The following is a 24,247-nucleotide window of genomic DNA, read 5'->3' as shown; positions in this document are numbered from 1 at the left end:
CTGTGTACCTTCCTCCAGTCCGATAAACAAGCGTTCACCACTACTCTCTGCTTCCTGCCACTTAGTCAATTCTGTATCCATGCTGCCACTGTCCCTTTTATTCCAGGGGCTTCAACTTTGCTGGCAAGCCTATTATGTGGCACTTTATCAAAAGCCTTTTGGAAGTCCATATATACATCAACCCTCTGTTACCTCGTCAAAAAACTCAATCAAGTTAGTTTAAAAAAAATTCTTTCATGGGATGTGGGCGTTGCTGGCAAGGCCAACCTTTACTGCGCATCCCTAATAGCCCCCAAGAAGGTGGTGGTGAGCCACCTTCTTGAACCGCTGCAGTCCGTGTGGTGAAGGTACTCCTACAGTGCTTAGGGAGGGAGTTCCAGGATTTTGACCCATCGACATTGAAGGAACGGCGATATGCTTCCATCAGGATAGCGTGTGACTTGGAGGTGGTGGTGTTCCTATGCACCTGCTGCCCTTGTCCTCCTAGGTGGAAGAGGTCGCGGGTTTAGGCGGTCATGTCGAAGGAGCCTTGGCAAGTTGCTGCAATGCATCTTGTAGATGGTGTACACTGCAGCCACGGTACACCAGGCTGCTTTGTCCTGGATGCTGTCGAGTATCTTGTGTTGTTGGACCTGCACTCATCCAGGCAAGTGGAAAGTATTCTTACTTGTGCCTTGTAGATGGTGGATAGGCTTTGTGGAGTCAGGAGGCGAGACACTCACCACAGAATACCTAACCTCTGACCTGCTCTTGTTGCCACAGTATTTATGTGGCTGGTCCAGTTAAGTTTCTGGTCAATGGTGACCCCCAGGATGTTGATGGTGGGGGATTCGGCGATGGTTATGCTGTTGACCGTCAACGGGCGGTGGTTAGACTCTCGCTTGTTGGAGATAGTCATTGCCTGGCACTTGTGTGGCGCAAAGTTACCCGCCACTTATCAGCCCAAACCTGAACGTCGTCTCTGTCTTGCTGCATGCAGGCATGGACTGTTTCATAATCTGAGGTGTTGTGAATGGCACTGAACACTGCAGTCATCAGCAAACATCCCCATTTCTGACCTTATGATGGAGGGAAGGTCATTGACGAAGCAGCTGAAGATGGTTTGGCCGAGGACACTGCCCTGCGGAACTCCTGCAGCGATGTCTGACCTCCAGCCACCACAACCATCTTCCTTTGTGCTGGGTATGACTCCAGCCAGTAGAGAGTTCTCCCCGATTCCCATTGACTTCAGTTTTATTAGGGCTCCTTGGTGCCACACTCGGTCAAATGCTGCCTTGATGTCAAGGGCAGTCACTCTCACCTCACTTCTGGAATTCAGCTGTTTTGTCCATGTTTGGGCCAAGGCTGTAATGAGGTCAGGAACTGAGTGGTCTTGGCAGAACCCAAACTGGGCATCAGTGAGGTTATTGATGAGTAAGTGCCACTTGATAGCACTGTCGATGACACCTTCCATCACTTTGCTGATGATTAAGAGTAGATTGATGGGGTGGTAACTGGCCGGATTGGATTTGTCCTGCTTTTTATGGACAAGACATACCTGGGCAGTTTTCCACATTGTCGGATAGATGTCAGTGTTGTAGCTGTACTGGAACAGCTTAGCTAGAGGTGCAGCTAGTTCTGAAGCACAATTCTTCAGCACGATAGCCGGGATGTTGTCGGGGCCCATAGACTTTGCTGTATCCATTGCGCTCAGCTGTTTCTTGAGATCATGTGGAGTGAATCGAATTGGCTGAAGACCGGCTTCTGTGATGGTGGGATATGGATCATCAACTCTGCATTTCTGGCTGAAGATGGTGGCAAACGCTTCAGCCTTGTCTTTTGCACTCGTGCTGGGCTCCACCATCATGGAGGATGGGGATATTCATGGAGCCTCCTCCTCCGTTAGTTGTTCGATGGTCCACCACCATTCACGACTGATGTGACAGGACTGCAGAGCTTTGATCTGATCCGTTGATTGTGGGATCGCTTAGCTCTGTCTATAGGATGCTGCTTCTGCTTTTTAGCATGCATGTAGTCCTGTGTTGCAGCTTCCCCAGGTTGGCACCTCATTTTTAGTTACACCTGGTGCTGCTCCTGACATGCTCTTCTACACTCCTTATCGAACCAGGGTTGGTCCCCTGGCTTGATGGTAATGGTAGAGTGAGGGATATGCCAGGTTACAGATTGTGGTGGGATACAATTCTGCTGCTGCCCCAGAGCGCCTCTGGAATAAAAAGCTAGCATCTGTAATGGTGACCATGAAACTACCAGATTGTTGTAAAATCCCATCTGGTTCACTAATGTCTTTTAGGGAAGGAAATCTGCCAGCCTTACCTGGTCTGGCCTATATGTGACTCCAGACCCACAGCAATGTGGTTGACTTTTAACTGTCCTCTGAAATGGCCTAGCAAGCCAGAGTTGTAATAAACCGCTTTGAAAAACAGTAAGAAAAAAGCGGACAAACCACCCGGCATCGACCTTGGCTACGGACACGACAAGGGCACACCCAGCCCAGTCGACCCTGCAAAGTCACCCTCTCCAACATCTGGGGACTTGTGCCAAAATTGGGAGAGCTGTCCCACAGACTAGTCAAGCAACAGCCTGACATGATCATACTCACAGAATCATACCTTTCAGCCAATGTCCCGAACTCCTCCATCACAATCCCTGGGTATGTCCTGTCCCAACGGCAGGACAGACCCACCAGGGGTGGTGGCACAGTGGTATGCAGTCGGGAAGGAGTGGCCCCGGGAGTCCTCAACATTGACTCCGGACCCCATGAAGTCTCTTAGCTTCAGGTGAAACATGGGCAAGGAAACCTCCCGCTGATCACCACTTACCGCCCTCCCTCAGCTGATGAGTCAGTACTCCTCCATGTTGAACACTACTTGGAAGCATCACTGAGAGTAGCAAGAGCACAGAATGTACTCTGGGTGGGGGACTTCAATACCCATCACCAAGAGTGGTTCGGCAGCACCACTACTGACCGAACTGGCCGAGTCTTGCGGAGGCAGCAGACTAGAGAGGGAGCGAGAGCGGAGCCTGAGGATATAAAGAGTGCGGCAGCGCGAGGCCAGAGAGCGGAGGCAGCGGACCTGAGGGGGAGAGCGGAGCCTGAGGATATAGACCAGAGATAAAAATTCTAAATTGGGGAAAAGCAAATTTTGCTAAGCTCAGAGGGCATTTAGCCATAGTGGACTGGAAAGTAAATCAGTGTCAGAGCAGTGGGAGGCATTCAAGGAGGAGATCCGGAGGGTCAGACCAAATATGTGCCCTTAAAGAAAAAAGGTGGGACTAACAAATCTACAGCTCCCTGGATATCCAGGAACATACAGGGTTGGATAAAGAAAAAAAGGGAGGCGCATGACAGATACCGAGGGCTAAATACTCCAGAATCTTTAGAGGAGTACAGAAAGTGCAGGGGTGCAATTAATGGTATTAGGAAAGCAAAGAGAGAGCATGAAAAATTCTTGGCAAGTAAAATCAAGGAAAACCCAAAGATGTTTTATAAATATATTATGAGTAAGAGGATAACTAAAGAAAGGGTAGTGCCTATTAGAGATCATGAGGGTAATGTGTGTGGAGGCGGGAGATGTCGGTAGGGTTCTTAATGAATACTTTGCGTCTGTTTTCACAAAGGAGGGGCGAAGCAGACATTGCTATCAGGGAGGGAGGAGTGTGAAATATTAGATGAAATAAACATAGTGAGAGAGGAAGTATGAAGGGGTTTAGCAGCTTTAAAAGTGGATAAATCCCCAGGCCCGGATGAAATGTATCCCAGGCCGTTATGCGAAGCAAAAGAGGAAACAGCAGAGGCCCTGACTATCATTTTTCAATCCTCTCTGGCTTCAGGTGTGGTGCCGGAGGACTGCTAATGTGGTACCCTTGTTTAAAAAGGGAGAAAAGGATAGACCGAGTAATTACAGGCCAGTCAGCCTAACCTCGGTGGTGGGAAAATGATTGGAAAGAATTCTGAAGGACAGGATAAATCTTCATTTAGAAAGACACGGATTAATCAAGGATAGTCAGCACGGATTTGTTAAGGGAAGGTCGTGTCTGACAAACTTGATTGAATTTTTTGAGGAGGTGACAAGGCGGGTAGATGAGGGTAAGCATTTGATGTAGTTTATATGGACTTTAGCAAGGCTTTTGATAAGGTTCCACATGGCAGACTGGTCACGAAGTTAAAAGCCCATGGGATTCAGGGCAAAGTGTCAAGTTGGATTCAAAACTGGCTCGGAGACAGGAAGCAGAGGGTAATGGTTGATGGGTGTTTTTGTGACTGGAAGGCTGTTTCCAGTGGGGTTCCGCAGGGCTCAGTACTAGGTCCCTTGCTTTTTGTGGTATATATCAACGATCTTGACTTGAATATAGGGGGTATGATTAAGAGGTTTGCAGATGATACTAAAATCGGCTGTGTGGTTGATACTGAAGAAGGAAGCTGTAGACTGCAGGAAGATAAATAAATTGGTGTGGAGTTTGCACATTCTCCCCGTGTTTGCGTGGGTTTCCTCCGGGTGCTCCGGTTTCCTCCCACAGTCCAAAGATGTGCTTGTTAGGTTGATTGGCTATGATAAATTGACCCTTAGTGTTAGGGGGATTAAATACGTGGGGATAGGGTGGGATATGTGTTGGTGTAGGGGTTACGGGGATCGGGTGGGATATGTGTCGGTGCAGGCTCGATGGGCCGAAATGGCCTCTATCTGCACTGTGGGGTTTCTGTGATTAAATGGTAGGACACAGTAGTGTAGAGGAACAAAGGGACCTTGGAGTACATGTCCACAGATCCCTGAAGGTAGCAGGCCAGGTAGATAAGGTGGTTAAGAAGGCATACGGAATGCTTGCCTTTATTAGCCGTGGCATAGAATACAAGAGCAGGGGGGTTATGCTTCAACTGTATAAAACACTAGTTAGGCCTCAGCTAGAGTACTGCGTGCAGTTCTGGTCACATTACAGGAAAGATGTGATTGCACTAGAGAGGGTGCAGAGGAGATTTACAAGGATGTTGCTGGGAGTAGAGAATCTTAGCTATGAGGAAAGACTGGATAGGCTGGGTCTGTTTTCTTTGGAACAGAGGAGGTTGAGGGGAGACCTTAGAGGTGTATAAAATTATGAGGGGCATAGATAAAGTGGATAGAAAGGACCTATTTCCCTTAGCAGAGGGGTCAACAGATTTAAAGTAATTGGTGGAAAGTTTAGAGGGGATTTGAGGGGAAATTTCTTCACCCAGAGGATTGAGGGGGTCTGGAACTCTGCCTGAAAAGGTGGTAGATGCAGGAACCCTAACCACATTTAAAAAGTACTTGAATGTGCTGTAACCTGCAGGGCTACGGACCAAGAGCTGGGAAGTGGGATTAGGCTGGATAGCTCTTTGTTGGCTGGCGTGGACACGATGGGCCGAAATGGCCTCCTTCCGTGCTGTAACTTTCTATGATTCTATCATTCATAGCTGCCAGTCTGGGCCTGCAACAGGTGGAGAGAACCAACACGAGGGGGAAAAACCTACTTGACCTCGTACACAACAATCTACCTGTTGCAGATGCATCTGTCTGTGACAGTATTGGTAACAGTGACCACCGCAGAGTCATTGTGGAGACAAAGTCCTGTCTTCACACTGAGGACACCCTCCAGTGTTGTGTGGCACTACCACCGTTAAATGGAATAGATTCAGAGCAGATGTAGCAGCACAAAACTGGGCATCCCTGAGGCGCTGTGGGCCATCAGCAGCAGTAGAATTGTATTCCACCACAATCTACAACCTCATGGCCCAGCATATCCCAAGTAGTTAAACACAACTTGCCTTTAACAAATCCGTGCTGGCTTTCCTTAATTAATCCACTCTTGTCCAAGTGACTTAATTTTGTCCTGGATTATCATTTCTAAAAAGCTTCCCCACTACTGAGGTTAAACTGACTGGCTTGTAGTTGCTGGGTTTATCCTTGCACCCTTTTTTGAAAAAGGGTGTAACATTTTCAATTCTCCAGTCCTATGGCACCACCCCCGGTATCCAAGGAGGATTGGAAGATTATGGCCAGTACCTCCGCAATATCCACCTTTACTTCCCTCATCATCCTAGGATGCATCCCATCTGGTCCTGGTGACGTATCTACTTTAAGTACAGCCAGCCTTTCCAGTATAACAGAAAATGCTGGAAACACTCAGCAGGTCAGGCAGCATCGTGGAGAGAGAAACAGAGTTAACGTTTCCGGTTGATGACCCTTTGTCAGAACTGGAAAAAGTCAGATGTGTCAAATTTTTAAGTGTAGGGGTAGGGAAAGGGAGGAGGGGAGAAAAGAACAAAAGGGAAGGTCTCTGATATGGTGGAAAGCAGGAGAGATTAAAAGACAAAAAGGGAGGATGGTGCCATGCAAAACGATATGTCTTCCTTTTTCTTCAACCGAGGATTCACCTCAACCATGCCCGTTCCATTTCCCGCACTTCTGCTCTCACCTTCCCCTCCCTCCCAGAACCACGACAGGGTTCCCTTTGTCCTCACCTTTCACTCCACCAGCCTCCACATTCAACAGATCATCCTCCGCCATTTCCAGCGGGATCCCACCACCAAACACATCTTCCCTCCCCTCCCCTTTCAGCATTCCGAAGGGACCGCTCACTCAGTGACACCCTGGTCCACCCCTCCAATACCCCTTCCCCTGCAAGCGCAGGAGATGCAACACCTGCCCTTTCACCTCCTCCCTTCCCACAGTCCAGGGCCCCAAGCACTCCTTCCAGGTGAAACAGCGATTTACTTGTACTTATTGCAATTTAGTATTACTGTATTCTCTGCTCACGATGTGGTCTCCTCTACATTGGGGAGACCAGACGCAGATTGGGTGACTGCTTTGCGGAACACCTCCGTTCAGTCCGTAAGCATGACTCTGAGCTTCTGGTCGCCCGTCAATTTAATTTTCCGCTCCACTCTGATCTCAGTCCTCAGCCTCTTGCACTGTTCCAATGAAGCTCAACGCAAGCTTGAGGAACAGCACCTCATCTTTCGATTAGGCACTTTACAGCCTTCTGGCCTCTAAGAGTTCAACAATTTCAGACTATAACCTCGGCCCCTATTTTTTTTTTTTCCCTCTCACATGGCAGCTATTGATGATTGTGCCATTGCCATTTGCACCTCATCTAGAGCCATCTTCTGTTTCCCCAACTTGTCCCATTACCGTCTCCTTTTGCATGGCACCATCCTCCCTTTTGTCTTTTAATCTCTCCAGCCTTCCATCCCATCTCAGACCTTCCCCCTTTTGTTCTTTCCTCCCCATCTCCCTTTCCCTGCCCCTACACTTGCTTAAAAATGTTATATCTGACTTTTTCCAGCTCTGACAAAGGGTCATCAACATGAAACGTTAACTGTTTGTCTCCATGATGCTGCCTGACATGCTGAGTGTTTCCAGCATTTTCTGCTGTTATTTCAGATTTCCAGCATCTGCAGTATTTTGCTATTACATCAGCCTTTCTAGTACCTCTATCAATTTTTATCCAATCCAGTATCTCAACTACCTCCTCTTTCACTGACTTTGGCAGCATCTTCTTCCTTGGTAAAGACAGATGCAAAGCACTCGTTTAGTACCTCAGCCATGCCCTCTGTCTCCATGCGTAGGTCCTTTTTGGTCCCACCCCCCCTCCTACTACCATTGTTCACTATTTATATGCCTATAAGACGACTTTTGGATTCCCTTTTGTTAGCTGGCAATCTATTCTCATACTCTCTCTTTGCCCCTCTTATTTCCTTTTTCACTTCCCCCCTGAACTTTCTATATTCAGTCTGGTTCTCACTTGTATTCTCAATAGATGCTAGCTGAATTACTAATTTTAAATTTGGGATCGGTGGACTTTTGCTGGCCAAGGGTATTACAAGATATGGAACCAAGGTGGGAGGATGGAGTTAGGATACAGATCAGGCGCGAGGGGCTGGATGGCCTACTCCTGTTCCTATGTTTCACCTGTAGTTACGAACGGAGGCGAGGAACTAGTTTGAATTAAAATCGTCCGGCTGGTGACACTTGCACGTGTTGGAACCATAGCCTAATTTTTGCCCCTGAAAGTGACTATTGGGAAATCAGTCATACGCCCCTTTTTTCTGCTTCACCTTACTCTATCTCTTTCGTCATCCAGGGAGTTCTGATTTTAGTTGCCCTACCTTTCCCCCTCGTGAGAATGTACCTCGACCTGAACCATCTCTTTAAAAGGCAGTCCATTGTGCGATCAGTTTTGCTTGCTAATCTTTGATTCAAATTTACCTGGGCCAGATCCGTTCTCATCCCACTGAAATTGGCCTTTCTCCAATTAAGTATTTTTAGTCTAGATTGTCCTTTTCCATAGCTAATCTAAACCTTGTGATACTGTGATCACTGTTCCCTAAATGTTCCCCTACGGACACTTGCCCTACTTGACCCACCTCATTCCCCAGAACCAGATCCAGCAATACCTCCTTCCTCATTGTGCCGGAAACGTACTGATCAAGGAAGTTCTCCTGAACACACTTCAGAAATTCTTCCCCCTCTCTGCCCTTTACACTATTACTATCCCAGTACTGCAACAGTATCTTTCATCAATACTACCAACTCCCGCTCCTTTTTCTCCTTCCCCATCTTTCCTGAATGCATTGTAGCCAGGCATATAAGTGCCAATTGCTCCCCTTGTTTGAGCCAGGTCACTGTTATAGCCACTATATAATAATCCCATGCCTGCACCTCACCAATCTTCTCCACCACACTCCGGGGATTTACACGTATACTCTAAAACCATCTTAGTCTGTCTCGAATTGCCCCACTGTCTATCCCTATTTCTGAACTTACTCCTTATTCTATCCCAGTCTTCTGTGCACCTTGTATCTCCTTTCTAATGCTTTATCCTGGTGCCCCATCCCCTGCCAAATTAGTTATTTGGGAAAAGAGTCAGAAACTGGGTACATTTGGTCACGATTCCTTAGTTGCACACACAGATCAAAATCTTCATATTGAGTGATGCTCATAGCAGGACAGGTCCTTGCTTTGTCACTGGCTGATGACAGACATCCTTTTCCACTTTCAAAAACCCTCCTCAGTTCCTCTTGCAGTCGACCCTTGCATCAATGAAGGTGGATTTTCTGAGGCTCTGTGGGTTGTGCAGAGCCGTGGAGGCAGCCAATGGGGTTTGGGTAATTGGATCTGTTGCCTGATTGCCCAACAGTCATTTTCAGGGGCAAAAATGAGGCTATGGTTTCAACATGTGCAAGTGTCACCAGCCGGACAATTTTAATTCAAACTAGTTCCTTGCCTCCATTCGTAACTGCAGGTGAAACATAGGAACAGGAGTAGGCCATCCAGCCCCTCTCGCCTGATCTATATCCTAACTCCATCCTCTCACCTTGGCTCCATATCCCATAATACACTTTGGCCTGCAACAATCCACCGATCCCAGATTTAAAATTAATTCAGCTAGCATCTACTGCTTTTTGTGGGAGTGTTCCATACTTTTACCACCCTTTGCGTGAAGAATTGTTTCCTAACTTCTCTCTTGAATGGCCTGGTTCTGAAGTTGGGAAAGGAGTTGATGCAGATGATCAGCTGTAATCTAATTGAATGGCAGAGCAGGCATGATGGGCTGTATGGCCTACTCCTGCTCCTATTTCTTATGTAGTTATAGATGAGATACCAGAGGGCGACTGGTTCCTGTGGAGCAAAACCCCACTTAGTCAGAAAATTTGGCAGGTGGACAGGGGGCGATTGTGATCAACATGCGAGACTGCAAGACACTGTCAGACACTCAATAGAAAGTGCATGGCTTGGAGGAGAAGACATTCAAAGCCACATCACAATTTATGGAGTGTGTCAGCTGTGGCTGAGTGGGTAGCACCCTCGCCTCGGGGTCAGAAGGTTGTGGGTTCAAGTCCGACTCCAGAGACTTGAGCATGAAAATCTAGGCTGACACTCCAGTGCAGTACTGAGGGAGTGCTGCATTGTTGGAGGTGCTGTCTTTCGGATGAGAGACAGACATTAAACCGAGGCCCGGTCTGCTCTCAGGTGGATGTAAAAGATCCCATGGCACTATTTCGAAGAGGAGCAGGGGAGTTATCCCCGGTATCCTGGCCAATACTTCATTGGTTGTAAAGCGCTTTGGGACGTCCGGTGGTCGTGAAAGGCACTATATAAATGCAAATCTTTCTTTAATTTGGGTCAAAATCATGAACTAACCAAGAGAAATGGATCAGGAAATCTGGGAATAGTTTCCGGTATTCAGCAAAATCCAAAGAACTGGCAGTACAGGATCTGCTGCGTTCCCGTAAGCAAACTGTCCAAATACAACAAGTTCAATACTTTTCTCAGCACTAACCTTGTATTGATATCAGCACTTGGAGAAGACTGGATTTACTTGTCCACCTCTCGGTTCCCTAGACCAAAAACAAGGTAAATTATTAAATGATGGGAAAGAGACAAATGAAAGTGATTCTTGGATGAAGCAAGCAGTAGAAGCGTAAATCCAAGTGCACGTTACATACTATGTGGGTGGGGAAATGACGACTTCATTTAAATTTCATTCTTTAATTATAATCCTGCCAAATAAAAAAAGGACAGGCTCCCATTACACCATCACTACTGCTGGCAACAAGCACATATTCATCAAATTAGAAATGTTCGTGGTGTCATTAGGATGTCTTGATCAATTAAAAATGCATAAACTCAGTCCTACCCGAGGGCAGATGACTCTGTTCCTGGGGCGAGCGGCGCGTGCACGTGTCGTGCCTTCAGCTGCCGAGGTCCTATGCTCTGGAACTCCCTCCCTAAACACTTCAGCCTCATTTTCGCTCCTTAAAACCTACTTGTTTGACCAAGCTTTTGGTCACCTGCCCCAATATCTCATGTGGCTCTATACAAATGCAATTTGTTCTTTTTGGATTTTGGCACGGAAGGTATACACAAAAAGGTAAAAGTTGAACTCTTGAGAAGGCACAAGAATTAGATTTCCTTTGGTGTCTGACATGCATATAAACCCATCACCATTTTTGAGTTTTCAAACCAAACTACTGAGCAAACTACACAGCTAATAGCTTGTTTGCTCAATATGGAATACACTCTCCCTGTAGGGACATGTGCACTGTTCCGCCTAAGCTGCGTTGCGGAGCGCCCACGCAGTTACCTCGAGCCTACTGTACACACCAGGTGATGCAGACCGCGCAGTCCCGCTCTTTTCAATCACTTCCTACAGGTTCGTCCTTTTGACCCACAGGAGCGGGCTTCGGCGCCTGCCCACAGAACCCACTACAGGCGCAAGGGGGAGCGCAAGGGGGAGGGGGGGGCGCGCAAGGGGGAGGGGGGGGCGCAAGGGGGAGGGGGGGGCGCAAGGGGGAGGGGGCCAGAGAGCCGGGGCGAGGGGGAGGGGGCGCGAGAGAGCCGGGGGGAGGGGTGGGGGGCCCCTCCCTAACAGCACTGTGGGAGTACCTTCACCACACGGACTGCAGCGATTCAAGGCGGCAGCTCACCACCACCTTCTCACGGGCAACTAGGGATGGGCAATAGCTGGCGTTGCCAGCGACGCCCACATCCCATAAACAAATTATTTTAAAAAAAACTGGAGTGGAAACAAGGTCCCTGTCTGTAGCTGCTTGCTGCTAATCTCCCAGTCTCTCCAACCTATTACTCACCTGCTCCACTGGTTGAAGAACTGGTCAGACTAAGATACATCTTCAAAGCAAAGATATGATGGGAACAAAAGGAAACTAAAGAGTGTGTCGCTTAAATTCAAGTAGAGCTGCCAATCAAACATACTTTTACAGAAAAACACTGGATATTTGTATTGAATGGAATTGTTTGACCCATTCCTGGAAGAACCTAGCTTTAAACACTAGCTTTGACCCAAGAGATATTATCCCCATCTAAAAACACCTACTTAATAGCTTGCTTGAACAATTCAACTGCTGCCCATTAGTAAAATCATTTTGAACGCAACAAAATAAAAACAATCAGGTAAACTGAGTTGCAATCTAGGCATTTACACATGTGCATCGCGAATACCACAACACATGCACAGCAGTCCCGGAAACTGAACTTGGTATTTTAATCCCATATATCCAGTGACAGGATAACACATCAGACAAAATTGCTTAATTTTTGTCCCTAGTTATAAAGACAGACTGGAGAAGTTAGGGTTATTTTCACTCGTGCTTCAAAGATTAAGGGGTGACCCGATAAAGGTTTTAAAGATTATGATGGTTAAAAGGTAGAGTGATGGACTGTTTTCACTGGCTGGTCAGATGACAATGAAGGGGCAATAATCACAAAAAGGGTGAAAAAGATTTGAAAACACTTCTTGGCACAGATGGTAGTTAGAATCTGCCACAAGTCATTGCTGAAGCATAATCCGTAATCTTTCTAAGGGAATTAGGCAGCTACTTGAAAAATAAAGGAACATTAAAGGTTACGGGGAGCAGAGAGAGTGGGATTAAAGGAGATGAAAATAAACAGCAGGGAGTACCTGATGGGCCTATTTGTGCTGTAATATTCCATGATTCTAGAAAGTGGGGACACACAAAGACAATTGCAGGAAGATAAGTTTTGTCTGATCATCTGAGATCAATTAGTGCTACAGTATAACAATCTGCTTCTTTGTAATACAAGTTAGGATATCTATAGATATTATAGAAAATTTAAGTTCTGACAAATGCTCTCTGCCAAAAACCTTAACATGTATTTTCTTCTTTCAGATGCTCAGATATACTGTGCACCAAAAGTTTCTACTATTCTTGTTATAAATGTCAGAAGCTGTATCACAATACAATATCAGGACAAGTGAAGCTGACTATTATCAGGTCACCAGTAGGGTGAAGTACCCCAGTGAATAGATCCATTACTAGTTATACACAGCTACACTCAAGTTCCTGGTATATGAAGGAGGCGAGTCGGCCCATCGTGCCTGTGCCAGCTCTTTGAAAGAGCTTTCCAATTGGTCCCACACCCTCCTGCTCTTTCCCCATAGCCCTGTAATTCTTTTCCCCCTTCAAGTATTTATCCAATTCCCTTTTGAAAGTTCCTATTGAATGGTTCCACCACCTTTTCAGGCAGTTCATTCCAGATCAGAACTCCATACCTAAAAAAAATTCTGCTCCTCTCCCCTCTGGCTCTGCCAATTACCTTCAATCTGTCTCCTCTGGTTACCGGCCCTCCTCCCAGTAGAAACAGTTTGTCCTGATTTACTCCATCAAAACCCTTCATGATTTTGATCGCCTCCATTAAATCTCCCCTTAACCTTCTCTGCTCCAAGGAGAACTACCCCAGCTTCTCTAGTCTCTCCACAGTCCATGGGACCAGAATATCCATTACTTCCAACTGGCACCTTTCCACAATTTCTGAGCATCCTCCAGTAAAACCATATCGAACATTGCTAACAAACATCTGGATCATCATCAGTTGCATACCTTTCCAATCCATGTGCCCAGCAAACTCACGCACACTTTGCCATTATCGTACAGGTTAGGGTTGAGACGACCACTGCACTGAGAAATATAACGGAAAAGTGGAGGGACTGCCGGATAAACATTGGGAAGCTGGATATCGAAGAGAAACAGCCCATCATCATAGGGAGTGCGTGTTGGGCCTCTGATTAGTGCTGAGAACAGATCCTATGAAAAGAAATTAAGTTATTGGCCTGACATTCACCAGACAACTTCCCGTGAATATCTATGCAGTGGATACAACTGTGGGGAAAATATTCACTCAATAAATAAGTCTCTCCCCACCCACTCCCCCAACTTTAATCAATATTAACATAACCAATACAAAAATATTGCGGATGCTGGAAATCAGAAATAAAAACAGAAAATGCTCAGGTCAGGCAGCATCTGTGGAGAGAGGAGGTCTCTACACTGGGGGGACCAAATGCAGATTGGGTGGTCGCTTTGTGGAACAACTCCGTCCCCGTTTGTCTTGCACCATCACCCCTTTTGTTCTTCTGCCCCCACCCCCTTTCCCTGCCTCTGTACTTGCTTAAAACCGGTTATATCTCTAACTTTTTCCAGTTCTGATGGAAGGCCATCGACCTGAAATGTTAACTCTGTTTCAGTCTCTACAGAAGCTGCCTGACCTGCTGAGTATTTCCAGCATTTTCTATTTTTATTTAAAATAGCCAAGACTGGTGTTTAAGGCATTGTAGATTGAGATGGCTATTGCCACACAAGAGTGAAACCCTTTGGCAGCCTGGCTCAGACTTGCCATTCTGTCCTCGAAGGTTTTGACCATGATGCCATCAGGAAGTGCTGTAGCTAGCAGTGCCATCTCTTTCCTCACAGTGCTGAAAAATTTCTTTGAATCTGCTGGCTGGAATTCCATTTTTTTGAATGCATGGCTCTCTGTAAATGAAAAAACAGAATAGGAGAGACACACACAAACACTTTCTGTATCATACCAAATCCTTCAGGATTTTGTTTGTGATTGATGAAGAAAGCAAGAACTTGCTTTATTAAGCAGCATTAACTTGGAAAAACATCCCAAGGAGCTTCATAGAACTGTAATTAGACAAAAATCCTACAGATTTATTAGAGTGCCAACATATATTCAGAATAAAAGCTCACCACAAAATGTTGAACGCATGGCTACCATCCATAGAAACACAGGAACAGCAGGAGGCCATTCAGCCCCCCACAACCAGCCTGTTCCGCTATTCATTCAGCACATAGCTGATCTGTACCTCAACCCGACTTTTCTCCATATCCCTCGATACTTTTACCCAACAAAAGTTAAAAATTTCCACGACGTGCTTCCCGACATCACCCCTGAATGACCTGGCTCTAATTTTAAGGTTATGCCCCCTTGTTCTGGACTCTCCCACCAAAAGGAAAAAGTGTTTCTTTACCTAACCTACTAAATCCTTTTAACATTTTAAACACCTCAATCAGATCACCACTCAATCTTCTAAACTCAGGGAATACAAACCAAGTTTAGGCAACCTGTCCTGATAATGTAACTCTTTAAGCCACAGTATCGTTCTGATGAATCGATACTGCACCTCCTCCAAGGACAAAACTCATGTTATTACTTAAATATAAGTGGAACTGGCTCTCCCACCCTGCTGTGTTGAGGAAGGACAGTGGTCAGCCCAGAAGACGAGCTGAGGTCCAGTTCTTAAAAGAGCAGCTGCCCTCGATCATGCAGCCCAGTGTAGGTACAACTGATGCACCCACTGCGATAAACTGGTACTGTCAAAAGGTACTGCCCGGACTTTCTGCTTTTACAAATTGTCATCTGGGTTTAGTTGGGGCAAAACAAAAAACCTACAGATTGTCCATGATTTTGAATCTTCTTACCAGGCACTGACTCGAGAACAGAGAAGACTTCGCCCTTTGCACTAGTGAAAGTCACACCAGGTTTGCTGCTCTGTTGGCAAAGTACGGGCGTATCGCTGGACCACTCTGACTTCATGGGGGTCTGCACCTCCAGCTTTTCTTCTTTGTTCTCTGTTTCTACAACAGCCTCCATCTTCTCTTCCTCTACTATGGCCACACTGTCTAGCGTCTTCTGGAGAGTTTCCTGCAGTTTCTTGATATCATCTCTGAATTTCTTATCCTTGGTTTGCTTTTCTGGCTCTACTGTTGGGGCGGTAGGATAACCAGTCAACAGCTGTTCCACTGTCATATTCTTTAGACTTTCCAAAATCTTGATGGCTTCTTTTATCTCATGGAAGCCTTTGGGAGATCCATCCTTTGTAACTTTCTCAAGACTTGTGCTACTTGAAGCTGCTCCAGCTGCCTGAGCCTGCTCTGCCTCAGTCTTATTTTCTTCCGATTGTGCTGCTACCTCTATTCCAACTTCAAGTGCCTCACTGCCCTTTACATTCTCATCCTCAGGCACACCATCATCAGTTTCCCAACTGTCACTCTCATCTTCCCACTCATCAGATGTTGCTCCAGTGGAGGTCCCATCCAGAGAGTCCAGGTCAGATTCTTCAATGTCAGACTCGACATTATACAGATGCTAGCAAAAAATGCAGAAGAGGTTACTCAAATTTAAAGATAACTCGATGCTTTCTAACACTCCACTAGGAGTATTAACAGTAGAAAACTAGAAAGAGAAAAGGTAATTTGGCCCCATCATGCCCAGTCCTTCAATACACTTTGTGCAATCTTCCCCCTCCATCTAATCTCCTGAAGGAAGGCACTGCAGAAATACACCATTGTTCTTGAAGGTTATCAAGTAGAAACTCCAGAACACGGAGTTCTGGCCTGTTACCATCCAGAGAATATCCCTCTCCCTGATTCCAGGAGCAAAAGTTATATCCTACTATTTGATCATTTCAATTTATTTCTTTCCCTATTAAAATGTCCAGTCCCATTTACAACCAGATATGTATCCAGCACATTGCTGAAGGTGCTAGTTTAATCAATCTCAGTTGATTTTGCTGGGAGTCTGTACCCACACATCCATTACTGGATTGGGAAGGGGGAGTTTTAAATATCTGTGGTATTGGAGGCTCAATAATTGTAAGCAGCACTTAGTTCTTTGCTCACAGTCCAAGTCAAATATCATGTGCACATCTACAACATCTCTGCCTTTCAGCATCTCAAAGACCTGGGCTGGGTCTCCTTTAAATCATCTTTTATCCAACGAAAAGTAATTCAGTTTTATTAGTCTCTCAACTTAGATGTGAAGAATCAATTTATTGATCTTCTCAGGATTCACCCAATGCTTCAATGTCCTTTTGACTGTCAGATGCCCAGAACATTCCAAAAGTGGCCTCACCATTTGTCGATACAAGGTTAGAATAGTTTGTTTGGAAGCAGCCAAATTCTGTTGAAATCACATTTGATTAACTGGGTGCTAACAGCCTCCCATAGCAATCTCATCACTTGCTTCCAATTCCAACTCCAGTTAAAGGATGGCCCATCTGGTTATTAGCATTTCTAATGAATGCAAGGGGAGAGGAGTTATGCTGGAGTCCTACCTTGGAGGGATAGAAAGAGGAAGAAAAGGAGTTACTAATTAAAGAATAAAGTTGAGTCACCATTTGGGTTTGGCACCATGTGGAGTACAATTCCAGCATAGCATCTTAAGCCACCCTGGAATTTATTGGAATGTATACTTCCCAGTCTGCACTCTCAAATTTATACTACTGGGAGAGAAGCTCTTTGCATGTATGTAATTCCATTTGTGTGCAGCTCTCTCCTGGGAGAAGACTTGCAGCTACAGTGTAAACAAGGCACTGTCTGGCTGGTACCTGTACTACAGTGTAAATGCAGCAAAAGTAATATTAAGGACATCTCCAGGATGCAAGCCCTCCACATGTACTTGGTGGCACTTTCTCCATCCTGCTCGGTTTTGGTGTTTTCAGTAAGGTGATGCTGAGTAATGGAAGACTTTTGGCATTCAAAACTGATGCAATTTACTCACAACTTAAGATGGAGCAAAGCTCGCTCGCTCTCTCTCTCTACACTGCTCCATCAAGCACGCCCAGGTGAGGTGCAGCATCCCCAATGAGATGCCTTAATTACCAACTCCAAAATACATCTGTGATCTTTTTTCACCCCAACAAGCATCCTTCTGACCGTTGGGACAGATTGCTAACTTGTTAAATTATGGGCAGTTGTGTACTGTGGGTCTGCACATACCAAGAACCTGGGAGGAGGCCATAGCAACTCATTAGAGACCCCAATGGCCTGAGCTTGATTCAAAACCAAGTCTCAGAATTGATGGGACAGAGTCTGTCCAATTTTTAAATATTTTTTTACTTATTCATTCACGGGATATGGACATCCCTATAGTAGCTTTGCAAAGGTGGTGGTGAGCCGCCTTCTTGGCCCACTGCAGATTTTGACCAAGCAATGACGAAGGAATGGCGATATATTTCCAACTCAGGAAAGTATGTGACTTGGAGGTGGTGGTGTTCCCATGCGCCTGCTGCCCATGTCTTTCTAAGTGGTAGGTGTTGCGGGTTTGGGAGGTTCTGTTGAAGAAGCCTTGGCAAGTTGCTGCAGTGTATCCTGTAGATAGTGCACACTACAGCCAAGGTGCGCCAGTGATGGAGGGAGTGGTTACTTATGGTGGTGGATGGGCTGCTTTGTCCTAGATGGTGTCGAGCTTCTTGTGTTATTGGAGCTGCACTATCCAGGCAAGTGGAAAGTATTCCATCACACTCCTGACTTGTGCCTTGTAAGTGGTGGAAAGGCTTTGGAGAGTAAGAAAGCGAGACACTCGGCGCAGAATACCCAGCCTCTGACCTGCTCTTGTAGCCACAGTATTTATGTGACTGCTCCAGTTAAGTTGCTGGTCAATGGTGACCCCAAGGGTGTTGATGGTGGGGGATTCAATGATGGTAATGCCATTGAATGTCATGTGGAGATGGTTAGACTCTCTTGTTGGAAACAGCCATTGCCTGGCGCATGTGTGGCGCAAATGTGACTTGCCACTTCAGCCCAAGGCTGAATGTTGTCCAGGTCTTGCTGCATGCGGGCACAGACTGCTTCATTGTCTGAGGAATTACAAATGGAACTGAACACTGCAGTCATCAGCAAACATCCACAGTTCTGACCTTATGATGGAGGGAAGGTCATTGATAAAACAGCTGAAAGATGGTTGGGTCTAGGACACTGGGGCTGAGATGATTGGCCTCCAACAACCACAACCATCTTGCTTTGTGCTAGGTACGACTCCAGCCAGTGGAGAGTTTTCCCCTGATCCCCATTGACTTCAGTTTTACTAGGGCTCCTTGGTGCCACACACTGTCAAATGCTGCCTTGAATTCAGCTCTTTTGTCCATGTTTGGACCAAGGCAGTAGAGGTCTGGAGCCGAGTGGCCCTGGCAAAACCCAAACTGGGCATCAGTGAGCAGGTTATTGGTGAGTAAGTGCTGCTTGATAGCACTGTCGACTGCACCTTCCATCACTTTGCTGATGATAGAGTAGGCTGATGGGGCAATAATTGGCTGGATTGGATTGTCCTGCTTTTTGTGGGCAGGACATACTTGCTACAAAATGCACTACAGCACCTCCCAAACCCACAGCCTCTACCACCTAGAAGGATATGGGCAGCGGGCACATGGGAACACCATCACCTCCAAGTCTCTCACAATTCTGACTTGGAAATACATTACCGTTCCTTCATAGTCGCCCAGTCAAAATCCTGGAACTCCCTCCCTAACAGCACTATGGACTGCAACGGTTCAAGGTAGCGGCTCATCACCACCTTCGAGGGCAATTAGGGACAGGCAATAAAATGCTGGCCTTACCAACGACGCTCACATCCCGTGAATCAATAAAAAAAGTTTTAATTGTCCACCACCATTCACAATTGGAAGTGGCAGGACTACAGAGCTTTAATCTGATCAGTTGGTTGTGGGATTGCTTAGCTCTGTCTATAGCATGCTGTCTCCGCTGTTTAGCATGCATGTAGCCCTGTGTTGTAGCACCAGATTGATACCTCATTTTCATGTACACCTGGTGATGCTCTTCACTTCTCATTGAACCAGGGTTGGTCGCCTGGCTTGATGGTAATGGTGGTGAGGGATATGCTGGGCCATGAAGTTACAGATTGTGGTGGAATACAATTCTGCTGCTGCTGATGGCCCACAGCGCCACATGAATGCCAAGTTTTAAGCTGGTAGATCTGCTCTTAATCCATCCAGATTAGCACAGTGGTAGTGTCACACAACACGATGGAAGGTGACCTCAGTGTGAAAACGAGACTGTGTCTCCATAATGACTGTGCGGTGGTCACTGCTACCAACACTGTCATGGGCAGATGCATGTGTGACCAGGAGATTGGAGAGGACGAGGTCAAGTCGGTTTTTCCCCTCGTGTTGGTTCTCACCACCAGGCCCAGTCTGGCGGCTATGTCCTTCAGGACTTGGACAGCTTGGTCAGTAATGGTACTACCGAGCCACTCTTGGTGATGCCCCCACCCAGAGTACATTATGTGCCGTGGATAGCACATTTCTAGAGGTGGTCACCCGCAGCTTAAGAGTATGCAGGCAGAGAGGGAATGGGTGACCGCCAGACAGCAGAGGAAGACCAGGCAGGTAGCGCAGGAGCCCCGGAGTGCATCGTGTTCTCCAACCAGTATTCTGTTCCGAGTACCGGTGACAGCAATAGTTCCTCTGGGGAACGCAGCCAGAGTCAAGTCAACGGCACCAGGGTTGGCTCAGCTGCACAGAGACGATGAGAAAGAATGGAAGAGCAATAGTGGTAGGGGATCAGACAGGTGTTTCTGCGGCTGTAGACGTGACTCCAGGATGGTATGTTGCCTCCCTGGTGCCAGGACCAAGGATGTCACTGAGCAGCTGCAGGACACTGAGGGGGGAGGGTGAACAGCCAGATGTCATTGTCCATATCGGTACCAACGACATAGGCAGAAAGAGGGATGATGTCCTGCAGGCAGACTATAGGGAGCTAGGAGAGAGATTAAAAAGCAGGACCTCAAAAGGTACAGTGCCACGTGCTAGTGAGTACAGGAATAGGAGGATAGAACAGATGAATGCGTGGCTGGAGAGATGGTGCAGGAGGGAAGGCTTTAGATTCGGGAGGCATTGGGACTGTTTCTGGGGAAGGTGGGACCTGTACAAACTGGACAGGTTACACCTCAACAGAGCCGGGACCAATATTCTCGCGGGGAGGTTTTAAACTAACTTGGCAGGGGGATGGGCACCAGCATATAGGAGTAGAAAAGAGGAATAAGGTGCATGAAAGAGTGAGTGTGTTGGATACTACTAGAGAAGATAGTACTAGAGGTGGTAGTGGTACCATATTAGATAGGAGCAGACTAAAAAAGACTACGAAAAATTCAAAAGTGCATTTAGAATGCATGTACGTAAACGCACAGTGTGGTGAATAAGGTTGGTGAGCTACAAGCACAATTAGCTGTGTGGCAATATGATGTTGTGGCAATAACGGAAATGTGACTTAAAAACGGTGAGGACTGGGCACTTAATATTCAAGGGTACAAGGTATTCAGAAAAGATAGGGAAGGAAAAAAATGGAGGTGGGGTGGCACTGCTGATTAAGGAAGACATTGTAGTGTTGGAAAGGGAGGATGTTCTTGAGGGGACAAGGACAGAATCAATTTGGTTAGAGTTGAGGAGCAAAAAGGGTATGATCATGCTATTGGGGGTATTCTACAGGCCTCCAAATAGTGAGAGGGAGGTAGAGGAGCAAATCTGCAGGGAAATCACAGGAGATATGCAAGAGCTTTAGAGTGGCGATATTGGGGGACTTTAATTACCCAAATATTGATTGGGATAATGCTACGGTAAAGGGAAAGGAATTTATGAAATGTGTTCAGGAGTATTTCCTTGACCAATATGTTCTTGGCCCAACTAGGAAGGAGGTACTGCTGGATCTGGTGCTGGGGAATGAGGTGGGCCAGGTCGACCAAGTGTCTGTGAGAGAACACTTGGGTACGAGTGATCATACAAGATTTAGATTAGCAATGGAGAGGAGCAAGGAACAATCTAGAGTGGAACTTCTAAACTGGAATAGGGCTAACTTCAATGGGATGTCAAAGTATTTAGCCAGGGTAAAATGGAACCAAAGATGGACAGGAAAAACTGTAATGGAACAATGGATGATCTTTAAGGAGGAGATGTTCCAAGTACAGGCTAGGTACATTCCAACAAGAGGGAAGGGTAAGGAAACCAAAGCAAGGGCTCCTCTTGGATGACAAGGGAGATAAAGAGGGTGAAACAAAAAAGTGAATTCAAGGGAGAACCAGACCAAATACAGTAAGTTGAGAGGGGATATGAAGATGAAAATAAGATTGGCAAAGAGAGAATGAGAGTAGAATGGCGGTTAACATAAAAGGGAACCCAAAAATCTACCGGCATGTGAACAGTAAGCGGGTAGTAAGAGGCGGGGTGGGACCTATTGGGGACAAAGGTGGTGATATATGCTTAGAGGCGCAGGGCAAGGCTAGAATACTCAATGAGTACTTTGTATCGGAGTTTATTAAGGAGGTGGATGCTGACAAAATATCAGTAGAAGCGGAAAAGGTAGAAGCAATGGAAGGGGTGAAAATTGATAGACATGATGTACTAGAAAGGCTGGGTATGCTTAGAGTGGACAAGTTGCCTGGTCCAGATGGCTTGCATCCCAGGTTGCTAAGGGAATTGGGGGAGGAGATAGCGGAAGGGCTTGCCATAATTTTCCAATCTTCCCTAGATGCGGGGGAGGTGCCTGAGGATTGGAAAGTGGCAAATGTGACACCATTGTTCAAGGAAGGGTGCAAGGACAATCCTAGTAACTACAGGCCGGTCAGTTTATCAGTGGTGGGTAAAGTTTTAGAAGCAATAATCAAGAAAAAAAATTAACAGGCATAGAGGGGTTTAAGCTCATTAAGGAGAACCAACATGGGTTTGTAAAAGGAAGATCATGTTTGACTAATGTAATTGAATTTTTTGATGAAGTAACAGAGGATTGATGAAGGGAATGCAATGGATGTTGTCTACATGGATTTTTGGAAGGCGTTTGACAAAGTACCACACAGAAGGCTGGTTCACAAAATTTATATAAATAAATGAAATAGCAAAATACTGCAGATGCTGGAAATCTGAAATAACAGAAAGTGCTGGAAATACTCAGCAGGCCAGGCAACATCCGTGGAGAAACAGACCTGAAACGTTAACTCTGTTTCTCTCTCCACGGATGCTGCCTGGCCTGCTGAGTATTTCCAGCATTTTCTGTTGTTATTTTAAATAAATAAATGACCTTGATTTTGGAATAGAGTGTAGAATTTCCAAATTTGCCGATGACACCAAACTTGGGGGTGTGGCAAAAAGTGAGGACGATATCAATCAACTGCAACAGGACATAGAAAGGCTAGCAGAATGGGCAGACAAGTGGCAGATGGAATTTAATAGAGAAGTGGAAGCTGATGCATTTTGGCAGAAGGAACAGGGAGAGACAATATACACTTAATGGCACAGTTTTAAAGAACGTGCAGGGACAGAGGGACCTGGGAGTTAATGTGCATTGGTCCCTGAAGATGGCAGGACATAGTGAGAGAGTGGTTAACAAAGCATATGGGATCTTGGGCTTCATAAATAGAGGTATTAAGTACAAAAGTAGAGAAGTTATGCTGAACCTTTATAAAGCGCTGGTTAGGCCACAACTGGAGTATTGTGTCCAGTTCTGGTCACCACACTTTAGGAAGGATGTGAAAGCCCTTGAGGGTGCAGAGGAGATTTACCAGAATGGTTCCGGGGATGGGGGATCTTAGCTACAAGGACAGGTTGGAGAAGCTGGATTTGTTTTCATTAGAGCAAAGGAGGTTGAGGGGTGATTTGATCGAGGTGTACAAGATTATGACGGGTTTGGATAGGCTAGACGGGGAAAGGCTGTTCCCACTAGTTGATGGTACAAGGACTAGGGGACACAGATTTAAGGTTTTGGGCAAGAGATAGAGAGGGGATGTGAGGAAAAACTTTTTTATGCAGCGAGTGGTGAAGACCTGGAACTCGCTGCCGACGGACGTGGTGGAAGCGGAGACACTCAATGCTTTCAAGGGGAGGCTGGATAGGCACTTGAGGGAAATAAACTTGCAGGGATACGGGGATAGAGTGGGAGAATGGGACTGACTGGATTGCTCTAAAGAGCTGGCACAGACATGATAGGCCAAATGGCCGCCTCCTGTGCCGTTATGACTATGACTCTCATACTCCAAGCCCCTTACAATAAAGGCCAACATACTACTTTTGCCTTCAAATTGCATATTAATTGTACCTAATTAATTGTACCTGTATGTTAACTTTGTGTTTCATGTACAAGGACACCCAAATTCCTCTTAACACCAATATTTTCTAGTCTCTCACCATTTAAAAAATATTGTTTTGCTATTCTTACCAAAGTGAATAACCTCACATTTCCCCACATTATACTCCTTCTTGCCCACCTGTCTATATCTCTTTGCAGACTGTCCTCCTCACAGCTTACTTTCTCACTTAGCTTTGTATCGTCAGCAAACTTGGATAGATTGCACTTGGCGCCTTCAGCTAAGTTAATATAGACTATAAATAGCTGAGGTCCAAGCACTGATCCTTGCAGCCTCCCAACCTGAAAATGAGCCGTTTATTCCTACTCAATTTTCTGTCCTTTAACCAATCTTTATCCATACAAATATATTCCCTCCAACCTCATGAGCCCTCATCTTGTGCAACAACCTTTTGTGTGACATCTTATCAAATGCCTTTTGGAAAGTCAAATATACTACATTCACTGGTTCCCCTTTATTTACCCTGCTAGTTACATCCTCAAAAAAACTAAGATTTGGTAAACATGATTTCCTTTTCATAAAACTGTGTTGACGCTGCCTAA

The 24,247-nt window shown here is 45.9% G+C and overlaps 1 protein-coding gene across 5 annotated transcripts in view; it reads right to left on the bottom strand.

The window, feature by feature from the left end:
- The window catches only part of ube2o (ubiquitin-conjugating enzyme E2O), a 133,168-nt gene that overhangs the window by 5,381 nt on the left and 103,540 nt on the right, over positions 1 to 24,247 (bottom strand). For 4 of the 5 annotated variants that reach the window (XM_085964045.1, XM_085964043.1, XM_085964044.1 and 1 more), the window contains 4 exons: positions 15,260 to 15,926; positions 14,169 to 14,305; positions 13,376 to 13,579; positions 10,297 to 10,354 (listed from right to left, as the gene is read on the bottom strand). In XM_085964045.1, coding sequence (XP_085820171.1) covers positions 10,297 to 10,354; positions 13,376 to 13,579; positions 14,169 to 14,305; positions 15,260 to 15,926 — 1,066 coding nt within the window. Of the gene's footprint in view, positions 1 to 10,296; positions 10,355 to 12,435; positions 12,472 to 13,375; positions 13,580 to 14,168; positions 14,306 to 15,259; positions 15,927 to 24,247 lie in introns of those variants that run through there. The other variant, XM_085964047.1, reaches the window with a different exon arrangement.

The sequence above is a fragment of the Somniosus microcephalus genome, chromosome 21 (genome assembly GCF_052327205.1).
Source record: "Somniosus microcephalus isolate GS21.2 chromosome 21, FLI_Smic_1.0, whole genome shotgun sequence".
In the NCBI taxonomy this organism is placed as follows: Eukaryota; Metazoa; Chordata; class Chondrichthyes; order Squaliformes; family Somniosidae; genus Somniosus; species Somniosus microcephalus.
Note: the sequence above shows the minus strand (reverse complement) of the source record. Positions and strands in the feature narration are given on the sequence as shown.